Source organism: Mesoplodon mirus (genome assembly GCF_964341445.2).
Source record: "Mesoplodon mirus genome assembly, chromosome: 5".
Lineage (NCBI taxonomy): Eukaryota > Metazoa > Chordata > Mammalia > Artiodactyla > Ziphiidae > Mesoplodon > Mesoplodon mirus.
The window spans coordinates 68,071,185-68,085,456 of NC_138980.1; the positions used below are offsets into that span (position 1 = coordinate 68,071,185).

Below are 14,272 nucleotides of genomic sequence, written 5' to 3' on the forward strand. Positions count from 1 at the left end.
TTCACAAGCCCCTTTGCTTTGTATTATATTTCTCTGCCCTCACGCCAGAATTCTGGCAGTATCTTGGAAAGGCAACACCAGGTTCTTGACAGCCTGTGTGTTAGTGGAGGAAGCTTTAGGTCCCTCAGATCCTTCAGAGCTAAGTATTTCTGAGACAGATGGACTTTGTGTGTGTGTGTATGTGTGTGCGTGTGCGTGCACATGTGTGTGTGTGTTGGAGAGGACCTCAGGAGGAGGTGTTAATATGCAGGCCAAGTCTCCAAGTCTTTACTCATCTTACCAAAGTCTCATCTCCCAACGTGGAGAGTGTATGTGGTATGAGAAGGTGAGTAGCAGGATGGCAGCAATTGTGGTAAAGGAAGGTGATGCATAAAATTATATCCCATTGCAGGTGTATTAACTGTGGGGGTGGAGAGGTGTGAGGAAAAGTAAATCCCCTACCTGCTGAAGGTGAGGCCAGCAGAGGAGAGCAGTGCATGCTTAGGTGCCTGGAGCAGAGATTGGTATTCCTGTGACCAGGGGTTGGGCTCATTACTACTCATTCTCTCACCATGAGCTCCACATGGAGCAGATGGGAACATAAAAGTTGGCCCCTGTTCCATGTTTTCTCTGTGGGTGGAAGACTCACTGCACCCCTGTTTCTTCTCTTTGCTCCCTTTAATGGCGTTCTTATCCCCTAATTCAATTAGTGTAGAAAAGTATGAATATTATGAAAATATTTTTTAAATGGAAAAGCAAGAGATTATTTAAGTTTTCAGTTGCTGTTTTTTTTGCAAGTAAAAATAATTCTTTCCCTGTGCAAGGGGAGATCCCAATAATGGTAGCCAAATACGACACCTCTGTACCAGCTCATTTGAGTCAGCTGCCACTTCTGACCTATGGCTGCCACACTGTTTCTTTACTTCTGTGGCACTTAGGTTGTTAGCTCCTTCACTGAGGTGCTGGGTCCTAGGTTCTTTTTCTCATTTTCATTTGTATCCTTCCTGGACTGACTCAGCTCCCTGCCAGTGCATTGGGACTGGCAAATAAATTAACTTGAAGTAGGTTGGGGAGTTTCTTACATGTCTCAAGCTCCTGGCTGCAGATACCATAATACTTTTTGTTTATCAATATTAAAACAAAACCTTTGCATGGTGACTTGCAATTTATAAAGACAATACTGTGAGATATTGTGTCGTATCTTAACCACTTGAGTGAATTTTTTTTACCTGATTTTTTTGGGGGAAGGGCATCAATTCCATTATATCCATTGGTAACTTATTAGATTTAAGTGAATCAGTCCTTCCCAGAGTCCCTTGCTTTTTTGTGTGTGTGTGTGTGGTACGCGGGCCTCTCACTGTTGTGGCCTCTCCCATTGCGGAGCACAGGCTCTGGACGCGCAGGCTCAGCGGCCATGGCTCACGGGCCCAGCCGCTCCGCGGCATGTGGGATCTTCCCGGACCGGGGCACAAACCCGTGTCCCCTGCATCGGCAGGTGGACTCTCAACCACTGCGCCACTAGGGAAGCCCCCAGAGTCCCTTGCTTTGTGGAAAATCTCTGTCTTACCCAACACATTTGGGCCGTTTTTGTTGAACCTGATCTCTTTATCCCCCTACTATCAAACAAATTGCTTGATGCTTTATGTTTTTATCATGTCAGCTGTTATTTACCTACATCCTATAAATTGCTCCATTAAAAAATACAGTCTTCTTTTTAAAAAATATTTATTTATTTATTTTATTTATTTTTGGCTGCGTTGGGTCTTAGTTGTGGCATGTGGGATCTTCACTGCGGCATGTGGGATCTTTTGTTGTGGCGCACGGGCTCTTCGTTGTGGTACACGGGTTTCTCTCTTTCTAGTTGTGGCGTGTGGATTTTTTCTCTCCAGTTGAGGCGTGTGGGCTTAGTTGCCCCGTGGCATGTTGGATCTTAGTTCCCCAACCAGGGATCGAACCTGCGTCCTCTGCATCTGAAGGCAGATTCTTTACCACTGGAACACCAGGAAGTCCCCCAAATATGGCCTTCTTAAACTTTTGATTCTGGACAAGATAAAATAGACTCATTTCTCCCTATTCTTCCTGCTCAGGACAACTAAAAATCCTGGACATAATACTAAAAGCAAACATAAGAAGACTTTAAAGGTGAGAAGAAGAAGGTGGATTAGATAGGGACCTTGGAATTTCAGGGATGACATGGCAGTGAGTTCCTTGGCTTTCTTTTTGCCGTCTGTATATCCCAGAATGGGCACTGGAGAAGCCCATATCATGGAAATAGCAACAGGTACAGATAGAGAAAAGGCCCTAAGAAAGGCCTGCTCTTCGTAAGATAGAACTAGGAAAAGGGCAGCCTAATAGAACAAAAAACTTTTTGACAATACTTATTCTGCTTTAGCCAAAGACCTCCCTTAGTGCCAGTGGGAGTTGATTGGGGAACTTGTATTTCCACCTCCCATTTGTTGTAGTATAGCAAAGCTGTACTCTCTTTCCTCTACCAGAGTGGTGTCAGCAGAAGCTGAGTGGGGAGCCTGACCTTGCACCCCCTTTGGTGGCAATAGATGGTGTGAGGCAGTGCTCTTCTACCTCAGTCAAGGTGATGTCAGGGAGAGTTGAGCAGAGAGCCTGAATTTCTACTCTCTGCCTGGTGGTAGAAGACTATTCTCTGCTTCTCCCACTGCTGTGGTACCAGCAGAGACCAAGTATGGAGCCTGGTTTTCACCCTTCACATGCGTGTAGCAGGCTGCTTTTTCTGTTGGGGTGGTGTCAGCAGAGGCCAAGAAGGGAACCTGAATGTGTGTCTCCTCCCTGGCAGCACCAAGGTAGTTTTTCACTTCTCTTAGCTTCAGCAATGCTAGAGGGCTGGTGAATGGAGAGTCTGTCCTTCTACCCTCCATCTGGTGGGAACAAGGCAGCGTAAGTCAGCATTCTGCTTTCTACTCTGGGGCGGTGTTAATGGGGTTAAGTGAGGAGCCTGAACTTCTACCCTCAGATCAGCAGTGATGAGGCAGTGCTTCAGTTACCCTGCCAAGGTGATGTCAGTATAGGCCAAGGAAGGGCTTCCATTCCCAATGCTGAGTGTCCAGCAGTGGCAGATGATGCTCTTCCTTCTCCTAACAAGAGAGTGGTGGTAGGGTTTTGGAGGGAAGGGAGATGGAGAAAGGAATTTTGCATATGAAGTTCTGGGAATGCTCCTTAGTAACCCACAAGAGAAACCGACCAGAATTAACACAACAGATTGGAGAATGGAGCTACAGTGTGGAATACTGCCCAGGTTTTTAGATTAGCTCTAGGTAGTACACACAGGAAGCAGACCAAAATAACACTGCAAATTCTGTGAAAGCTAAATTGTCTTGGGGTCACAACTGTACAAGAACACCAGAACCAATATATTAAACCTAAACAGTGTGACTGCCTACTGAAAAAGAAGTTTCAGTAGAATTCAGAGTCATAACTTAATACTCAAAATGCCTAGTATACCAAAAGTCACTCATCATACCAAGAACCAGGAAAATCAAAACTTGAATTAGGAAAGACAATTAACCAATGCCAACAGTGAGATGACCTAGGAGTTGGTATTATCAAACAAGAATTTTAAAGCAGTTATCATAAAAATGCTTCAAGCAGTTATGTACACTCTTGAGACAAATGATAACCTCAGCAGAGAAATAGAAGACATAAGAAAGAGCATAGAATTTTGGAACTGAAAAATACAACTGAAAATTAGAAAAATAATCACTGGATAGGCTTAATAGTAGAATAGAGATGAGAAAGAAGAGAATCAGTGAACTTAAAGACATAAAAAGTCATCTAAGTAACAGAAAACAGATTGAAAAAAAAATGAACAGAGACTTAAGGACCTGTAGGACTATAACAGAAAATCTAAGATTTGTGTCACAGAGTCTCAGAAGGAGAGGAGAAAGAATATCGGGCTGAGAAAATAATCAAAGAAATAAAGATGGAAAACTCCCCCAATGGGTGAAAGATATAAACCCACAGATTCATGAAGCTGAGTGAATTCTAAATAGGATAAATTCAAAGAAATCAATGCCATAACACATCACAGTCAACCTTCTGAAAACTAAAGACAGAAAAAAAATCTGGGAAGCAGCAAGACAGAAACCACATACTGTCAATAGGGAATAACGATTGAATGACAGCATCTTTTTCATCTGAGATCACAGAGGCCAAAAATATGTGGCATATTTTTCAAGTGCTGAAAAAAACAAATTGTTCACTCAGAATTCTGTAGCCAATAAAAATCTCCTGCAGGAGTGTCAGGGATAAAATCAAGACACTCTCACAAAAAAGAAAATTAAAAGAATTTATCACCAGCAGACCTACCTAAAAGAATGACTGAAGAATATTTTTCAAAGAGAAAGGAAATAATAACAGAAGAAATCATGGACCATTGGGAAGAAAGAACAGTGAAGTGAATAAAAGTAAGGGAAACTATAATAGACTATCCTTCTCTTGAAGTTTTAAAATTATGTTTGATAGTTGTAGCAAAAATTATGACATCATCTGTAATTCCGTGTATGTTTAATAATATATGTTCAACTGCCAGAGTTACCACTTTCTGTTTCTTTGCTGCGCTTTCAACTTTGTTGATCAGTTCTCTCTTTTGATTATCCATTTTTATGAAATGTTACATGGGTTTATCCTTGGGAGATGAGGAAGCCATATAACCACACACTTGACATCTGTGTGTGAACTGCATAATGGATGCACAGTGATAGTTCACTGTCAGATTTTGAAATAAATAATGTGATCAGCCACTGTTCATGATTGGCATTTATGTTATTTACATAGTGATTTATGGACTGAAGCGCTAGCAGCAAAGTTGGTACTTAATGCAATTAAAGTTAAATATATGATGGCAACTGAAGTTTGCATCATGTTGGGAGACTAGTATTATTTAAACTGTGGTTGAAAGTGGTGCATATCAGATCTGTACAAAGCAAGGACTGTCTATCTGAAAAAAGACTTGTGTATATCTAGAACATATAAAGAACCCTCAAAACTCAACAGTAAAAACCAACAAACAATTTGAAAATGGGAAGAGGACATGAACAAACATTTCACCAAAGAGGATATGTAGATGGCAAATAAGCACATGAAAAAATGTTTAATGTCATTAGATGTTAGAGATATGCAAATTAAATTCACCATGAAATATCACTATACATCTATTACTATTTAATGATAATACAATCTGTTAGATAGATAGTAATAGATAGCAGTATCTATTACTATTAAATGATAATACTAAATACTAGTGAGGATGTGGAGAAACTGGATCTTTCATACATTGTTGGTGGGAATATAAAATGGTTCAGCTACTCTGGAAAGTAGTTGGGCTCTTTCTTATAAAACCAAACATATGCTTATCATTATGACCCAGCAATTACACTCTTGGGCACTTATCCCAGACAAATAAGAACTTAAGTTTATTTTTTAAATTTTATTTTATTTTTGGCTGTGTTGGATCTTCATTGCTGTGTGAGGGCTTTTGCTAGTTGCGGCGAGCGGGGGCTACTCTTTATTGCGGTGCGCGGGCTTCTCACTGTTGTGGCTTCTCTTGTTGCAGAGCATGGGCTCTAGGTGCATGGGATTCAGTAGTTGTGGCATGCGGGCTCAGTAGTTGTGGCTCATGGGCTGTAGAGCGCAGGCTCAGTAGTTGTGGCGCACGGGCTTAGTTGCTCTGCGGCATGTAGGACCTTCCCAGGCCAGGGATCAAACCCATGTCCCCTGCATTGGCAGGCAGATTCTTAACCACTGCACCACCAGGGAAGCCCCCAAGTTTATTTTTTAAAAAACCTTTATACAGGGTTTCCCTGGTGGCGCAGTGGTTGAGGGTCCGCCTGCCGATGCAGGGGACACAGGTTCGTGCCCCGGTCCGGGAAGATCCCACATGCCGCGGAGCGGCTGGGCCCATGAGCCATGGCCGCTGAGCCTGCGCATCTGGAGCCTGTGCTCCGCAATGGGAGAGGCCACAACAGTGAGAGGCCCGCATACTGCAAAAAAATAAACCAAAAAAACCTTTATACAAATGTTCATGCGGTTTTATTCATAATACTCCAAACCTGGAAACAAACATTCTTCAACAGGTGAATGTTTAAACAAACTGTACATCTATATAATGGAATACTACTCAGCATTAAAAAGAAACAAACCATTGATATTTACAGTAACTTGGATAGATCTCAAGTGCATTAAGTTTAGTAAAAGGGCCAATCTCAATAAATTACAGACTGTGTAACTGTCTGTATAGCTTTCACCAAATGCTAGAATTATAGATATGGAGAACAAATTAGTGGTTGCCAGGGCATAGGGACAGGAGGCAAGGGATGAGAGGATGAGGTGCAACTATAGAGGACTATGGTGGAGTTGTTTGATGGTGATTGAACAGTTCTGTAACTTGATTGTTCCGTTATGAATCTGTATATTAGATAAAATTATAGAGAATGATGCACACACATACATGCAAATGTGTACATGTAAAAGCTGGTGAAATCTGAATAAGGCTTGTGGTCTAGTTAATAGTATTGTACCTATGTCACTTTCTTGGTTTTGACATTGTGCTGTTATTGCATAAGATGTTACCATCGGAGGAAGCTGAATGAAGGTTATATAGTACTCTTGTGTATTATTTTTGTAATTTCCTTTGAGTTTATAATTACTGCAAAATTAAAAGTTTTGTTTTGTTAAAGGCCTTCCTGGGGGCATGCATCATTTTTGTTAGGCAGAGGTGACTAGTTTCTTATCCTGCTCACTTGTCTGTCATCCCACAGCTCTAGGCAGTGACTCAGCTTTCCTAGACCTCTTTGCCTGGCCTTTGGCAGCCACCCAGAGTCCTCTAGCTGGGTGTAAGGAGAGCATTTCACTGTTTAGCCTAAAGGAGAAGAATATGGCATCGCATAGATGAGATTGCTCTGCTAGGAACTTGGTTTTTTTTTTAAGAGAGACTGATTCATTTCTTTGGTTGGTGTTTCTATGGAGTCCTTGTAACTGGAGAGAAAACCCATAGGTAATAGATGAGCAATTTGGAGCTGACAGCTGCTCATCATCCTGCTTTTTATAAATATTCGGGCCTTTTAATTATTCTTGGAAGATAGAGACATAAGCCACTGTGACCTTTCAGACTCTCTTTATAAGCACTATCCTCTAAAATTGGGAAGAAAACAAAAAGTGTCACATGTATAAAATATCTAATTAAAGCCTCTTATTCACCTCCAACATAACTTCATTTTAAAATCTTTATATGTGTGTGGGGTGGGGAGGTACTGAGCGAAAATTGTTTGAGACGAGTATAGTACATGCAGTAATTTAGCTACTTCAAAAGTTGAACAAATTGTACACCTGTAGTTAGATTGACAGTAATGACAGAGATTTAATTTTCATCAGCAAATTGCTCCCACTCTGACAGCTCTTTACCCACAGTTTCCTCCATCCGGGTTTCCCTAAAATGTTGCTGGATGGGGCAGGGGCAAAGCAAAGATATTCTATGATTGTAGAAGAAAGAGAACCAAGGTGTGGATTATTCCACCTTAGACCTCAGCTTTCCCATGTGAGGTTAAGGGTTGGAAGGTGAGCTTGCATTGCTTCCTCTGACCTCAGTGATTACAAGAATACTTGACATTCTTCCGAACATTGGAAGGCATACTGAGATAGGTGAACCTTGAAAAATCTTGAGTGTGTTCTTGGGGCAGAGGGTTACATGGGTAGACTCTGAGGGCTCTCTATTCTCTGGGCATCTTGGAAAGTATCAGGACTTTTGATAGTACAGATTAAAGAAGATTGCCTCCTAGAGCAGCAGTTCTTTGAGGATGGGTATCCATGGTAGACCACAGGAGTCTTGGGGAGATGTCTTCAATCGAGGATTAACCATCTCTTTGCTACTCTCCTTAGGCAAGGCAGGCCAAAGTTAAACGGCTGTTCCGTCCCATTGAGGAGCTGAAGAAGGACTTTGAGGAGCTGAATGTTGTCATTGAGACTGACATGCAGATCATGGTACGACTGATCAACAAGTTCAATAGTTCCAACTCCAGCCTGGAAGAGAAGATTGCGGCACTCTTTGATCTTGAATATTATGTCCATCAGGTATTATATTTCATTGTCTGTCAGTTTAACTTTTAACTAACAGCTCCAAAAAATAACACCCACTGCCCAAGGCCCTACGAAAATATTGTCACCATCTTTCCTTCTCTCTCAAGGTGTTCAACATTTTTTTAAATATTTATTTATTTATTTATTTATTTTTGGCTGTGTGGGGTCTTCGTTGCTGCACGCGGGCTTTGTTTAGTTGTGGTGAGCAGAGGCTACTCTTCGTTGCGGTGTGTGAGGGCTTCTCATTGCAGTGGTTTTTCTTGTTGTGGAACATGGGCTCTAGGTGCATGGGCTTCAGAAGTTGTGGCTCGCGGGCTCTAGAGCGCAGGCTCAGTAGTTGTGGCGCCCGGGCCTAGTTACTCTGCAGCATGTGGGATCTTTCCGGACCAGGGCTCGAACCCATGTTCCCTGCATTAGCAGGCAGATTCTTAACCACCGCGCCACCAGGGAAGCCCGGTATATAGCATTGTTAATCTAGGCCAATATCTGTTGTAGTAAGATATCTTCTTACAGACCAGAGCCAAGCTCTTTCTCATTTGGAGTGTTACTTCATTTAATTTTTCAACACTGAGGATACAGCAGAGGTAAAATAGATGTGGTACTTGTTCCATGTAGCTTATAGTCTGGAAGTGAGAGTGATTAAATAATGAATAATTGAACAATGAAAAAATTAACAATTTAATAATGAGATAATTTAAGACTGTGATAAGGGCTCCAGAGGGTAATGTGTGAATATATAACAGGGGAACTTAGCCTAGTCAGGGACACTGGGGAAGGCTTCTCTGAAGTTGTGCCATTTAGGCTGAGCATTAAAGGATGATTAGGAGTTAACTAGGCAAAGAGGGGAGATTGGAGCTGGGGGTGGCAAACTATGGCCCACTTTTGTGAACAAAGTTTTATTGGAACACAGTCACATCTGTTTATGTGTTGTTTTATTGCTTTTGACTGTTTTACTGCTACAGTGGCAGAGTCAAGTGGTTGTGAGCCACATGGCTCACAAAGCCAAAAATGTTTACTTTCAGGCCCTTCAGGAAAAGTTTGCCCCATTGTATTAGAGCATTAGAGGCAGAGGAAACAGCATGTGCAAAAATTCTGAGTCAGAGAAGAACTTGGTGAGATTGAGGACCTGGAAAAGACTGGAGTGACTGGAGCACAGAGACCAGTGGGTGGGGTGGCATAGATAAAGGGGAAAGGTTAGGGAGTCAGAGAGGTGAGGTTTGGAAAATCATTCTCTTCATGATTTTATCCTTGATCCTAAGAACCACTGGGGAGTTTGAAGCAGGGAAATGACTGATCAGACTTGTGCCATAATTGTAATAGTTAATGTTTATTGAGCATTATCATATACTAGGCACATATTCAAGTGCCTTGTACACATTAATTCATTGACTTCCATACCTGCCTTTGGAGTACTACTGTTAATCCCATTTTATAACTGAGGCAAATAAAACACAGGTCACATTTGTGATTTCCCAAGGTCAGCCAGTTAGTGAGTGTAGAGCTGGGATTTGCAACAAGATCTGTCTCACCCTAAACTCTGTGCTCTAAACCTTTTGGCTACTCACAGGATACTGGTGCCATCTGGATGAAGCTCAGAGGAGAATAGGTGGATATAAGTGGAAGGAGCCAAGAGAGGTCATGCACTTATTGAATAAGTTAATTTATTGCACGCCTGTTAAGTTCCAGGCACTGTTCCAGTCACTTAAGATACATTTGTGAACAAAATTGGAGCTTACCTTCTAGAAGAGGCAGATAGACAACAAACATAACTAACAAGTAAATTATATATAATATGTTTGAAGGTGATAGATACTATTCAAAAATAAAAAGTAGAGCAGGATAAGGATTGGCAGTGTTGGGAAGGAAGATTTCAGACAGGAGCAACAGCAAGTACCGAATCCTAAAGGTGGGAGCATATCTAGTGTGTTTGGGGAACAATAATGTGGCAGGAGCTAAGAGAAGGGGGAGGGAAGTAGGTAAAACTTGGAGAGATAAGAGAAGGGAGATCACGGAGCGCCGTGGAAAAGAATGAAATTGGACAGACACTGTTTGGAGGATGTTGAGCAGAAGAAGCATTTGATCTGACTTACTTTTAAAGGATCCCTCTGGCTGTGTGTTGAAAATTAGTCTGTAGGCCGAGGGCATGGGTAGAAGCAGGAAAACCAGATAGGAGGCTATTGCAGTAATCCAGACTAGGGGCGATGGTGGCCTGGGAAAGCTGTGCAATCATAATCAAAGGCTTGTTTGAGATCTTCATCAAGACATAGATCTTCAGCATCCTCCCACGCACGACAGCGTCCTTGTTCTCTATAAACTAGGCCAAAAGACATTCTTTAGGATGTTGCCAGCCTTTGTGTTGAGAGAGGATGAGTGTGTACTGTATCTGCAGGAATTATGGGGTGGCCTCTTCATCTCTCTCTGCTCATAACTCTTTCTCAGGCCTCAAACAGCAGGTCTGTGATCCTTTTAGAGAAGAAAATGGACCTGGGTTCTCTTTCCTCTTTCCAGTCTTTCTCTCCAGGGTAAAAAACAAAAATTCCAACAGCTTTTCCGTTATAGATATTTAAAGGATTAAGGATCCTAGGGGTTATTGGCCAACTCAGTCCTGCTCTGATGTTGACAGCTTTTACTCTTTCTCATCTTAACATACTTGGATGGATCTTTAGGTATCAGGCTTCAGGCTCTTTAGTTGCAGCATAAAAGGCCAAATGACCGTTTATAAGAGCTTATCTTACCTAGGGGGAGTGAGTACACAGGAGGCTAGCAGGGCCCTAACAAATTTTATTTCCCTTGCAGGTTCTTTGGTCACCCTGCAGTGTCATCTCTAGGCTGATAACCCATTCTGCTTTCATGGGTCACTGGGTAGGATTAACAGTTTCTTGGACATCACCAAACTTAGCCTGTGGTCAGTCCAGGAACCAGTCCCTGCATGGAGACCAAACTTGATCTTTTGGCAGAAGAGTCATAAGTGTTTTGGGTGATTGGTCTTTTGAGTAGAAATATGGATAAGGTGGTTTGGGCTGGTATGTCGGGCTTCCTGCAGCAGTGTTGTGATTTCACCAGGGGATTAAAGAAGACATAGCTCGGCCTTAAGTTCCAGTTGCGATGGGGAATTAGGGTGATGTAGTACTAGCTTTGAGGAAGATAGAACTCTTCTTGCCAGGAACTTACTTAGTCCATTTCTATTCTAGACTTACTGATTGGCAGTTTTGAGGAGCTATGGGCTTCAAGGACCCAAAGTGGATCTGCCCAAGGATTCCTCACAGCCATGTTTGAATTATTAAACGAGATTTGTGAAAAGCAAAACTGTGTGTGTGGAAACAGTGTGTGAGTTGTTTATGAGGAACAGCCACTGTCTGCCCCATCCACCCTGGGGTGGTGTATTTGCCTTCCCTCATGTGACTCCTCAGTTATTTACCATCATTTCTCTCGTTCTTTATTCTCTTGGTTCTCTCATCGTCTTGTCAGTTTTCTGGTTCCCTTTTTCCCTCCTGAGTGTTGGCACAGTTCCCTACTGCCTCCTTCCTTATGTGCTCCCTGCTTCTACCTTGAGCTCCTTTCCACCTGTCCCACCCAATCCTGAGGGCAGCCTGGGAAAAGTTCTGGCCCCAGACCCAGGCTCTGGTCATGCCTTCTCCTGTGTGATACTGGGCGGGGTCCAGATTTTGGAGCTTGGGGATGCAATAGACAGAGTGACTCTTTTCTTCCTAGTTTCCAGTGAAATAACAAATGAGAAAACATCTTGAAAAGGCTGAAGTGCTTATATAAATGTCAGCATTTATAATACCCTGGATTATCTTTGTAGTAAGGAAGATAAACTGAATCTAGAATAGAACCTCTGTGACTCTGGGCTGTGTTGCTTTGCTCTGCTAGGGACTCATACCAGCCTTGATAGGTAGCCATCTCAGGCATGAAATGAGCCAGAGTTTTATATCTAGAAAACTTGGAGGAAGGAAGATCAAAGGAGAGGTAGTGAATTCTTAGATTTTAAAATCAAAGTATGTGAGGAAGGAAGACTCAGTAAGTATTATTTATTTATTATTTATGTTTTTGGCTGCGTCGGGTCTTAGTTGCAGCATGCGGTATCTTTTGTTGCGGTGCGTGGGCTTCTCTCTAGTTGTGGTGCGTGGGCTCAGTAGTTGCAGTGCACACGGGCTTAGTTGCCCCGCGGCATGTGGGATCTTAGTTCCCCAACCAGGAATCAAACCTGTGTCCCCTGCATTGGAAGGCGGATTCTTAACCACTGGACTACCAGGGAAGTCCCGTATTATTTGTGCTTATGTCAGCAAAGCACCCAGCTCTGAGTCTTCCTAGTTAGCTGGGCTATGGCCCAGTAAATCATTCCTCTTCATAGGACATATTAGGGCAGACAAATGCCAACCCTGGCTTGGGGACCTTATGACAGAGCAGACTCCATGCTTACTTCATGGCCCTGGATTGGCCATCTCTTCAGGTTTGTGGTACAAGCGACCCATTCATTTTGTTGATACACATACACCAGATTGCCTTTTTTACTCACAGTGGAGTTTATTTCAGTAACATCTTTTTCTGATCAAATTTATTCATTGGTTTAATGATGATTTATTGAACACTTAACTATATGCTTACACTGTTGTAATCACTGGGCGTATACCACTGGACAGAAAGACAAAAACCCCTGCTCTTGTGGTTGAGTATAAGAATGATCTTCTAAGTGGTAAAAATGGGCTAGGCTTCTCCAAAAACACAGGCAGAGTCAAATACAGCCCTTCAAACTGGATTTCTCTGTTAGAGCCATCTTCCAGTTTGGAAAGATACAGTCAGGTAGGAAAGGGCTCAGTGGTGTCTGGAGGAAAAAGGTGGATAGTAGTCACATTGTTGTTGGGCTCTAGTTTCCTGAGTTTTCCTGATGATTTGTAGAGTGGGATCAGCATGTAGACAAGAGACAGCTTTTATAGCAACAGAGATATTTTCAAGGGAGACTGTAGCTACTGCATGGGGAAAACAGGATCCAGTGACCTTTCTGAGGAAGTTGAGTCTTCTTGTTCCCGGATACCAATAAAGCTTGGGGAATGAGATTCCCTATAGAATAAAAGAGACAGAGTCTGGACTTGGGGCTTTGGACCTTAAGTATAGCCTAGACCAGTGTTGTCCGAAGGAACTTTATGGGATGGTAGAAATGTTCTGCACTGTCCAATAATAGCCACTAGTGAGTAGCACAGACCTAGGCTAAAGCTTTTGAGAGAGAGACTTTTGTGCAGATTTATCATGAGTGTCCTCAGATTCAGTCAACCTTAGACTATAAAGTGAGGAAGAGGGAAGAGAAGCGTACTATTGTTATTCTTCTCCTAGCACTTTTCCAGCCCTTTCCCTGCAACAGAGTTCCTATTGCAGTCCCTGATTTCTAATTAAAAATCAGCTTTTTAAAAAGTGTCTGCTGCCTCCACTGCCCCCATTGAGGCTGGACACCAACAGGAAGCATAGTGCCATTTACTACTGCTGATGACACCAGATCTTTGTGTTAACAGCTTGTATATTATGAGTAAGCTTGTGACTCATTACGGTATTAGAATTTTCCAGGACGTTTTGGCATAAGCAATTGCTAGGTACCATTTCTGCCAGTTCCCACGCAGGTGCTCATAAATCATGTTGGGTGAATTAGGAGTTCTCAAATTTAAGATTATTTTAAAATTTAGTTTGTTTTCACAAACCCTTTCCTAATTAGAAAGGCCACCGACACTTTTTACTTGATTTTTTAGTTTGTTCTTCAATAGTCACCAAAAGAAAGGCTCTTCTTTCCTTGATGTCTGTACTGTACTAAGCAGTGCCTCTGTTGCAGATGGATAATGCACAGGACCTGCTTTCCTTCGGTGGCCTTCAAGTGGTGATCAACGGGCTGAACAGCACAGAACCCCTGCTGAAGGAGTATGCTGCATTTGTGCTGGGTGCTGCGTTTTCCAGGTGAGCAGCATGGATGGACATCCCATTGGCCAGGATCCTTTGGAACCTTCAGGTGAAGTCTAGCTTTACTCTTGGCCTGACTGGCCTGGAAGAAGGTTACATTTGAACTCATGCACATCTCTATCCACAGTTTAGTGTAATCCCATTGAAACTAGAGTAAGAATTTGATTCTGCCCTTATTCCAAGTAGATAAGAATTTTCACCCATGTTGTCAGCATCTGTGACTCTTGATTCCCCCTCATCTTATATG

At 42.3% G+C, this 14,272-nt stretch overlaps 1 protein-coding gene across 6 annotated transcripts in view; it reads left to right on the top strand.

The window, feature by feature from the left end:
- The window catches only part of SIL1 (SIL1 nucleotide exchange factor), a 301,233-nt gene that overhangs the window by 221,657 nt on the left and 65,304 nt on the right, over positions 1-14,272 (top strand). For all 6 annotated transcript variants that reach the window (XM_082621616.1, XM_082621614.1, XM_082621615.1 and 3 more), the window contains 2 exons: positions 7,885-8,076; positions 13,901-14,022. In XM_082621616.1, coding sequence (XP_082477742.1) covers positions 7,885-8,076; positions 13,901-14,022 — 314 coding nt within the window. The remainder of the gene's footprint in view (positions 1-7,884; positions 8,077-13,900; positions 14,023-14,272) is intronic.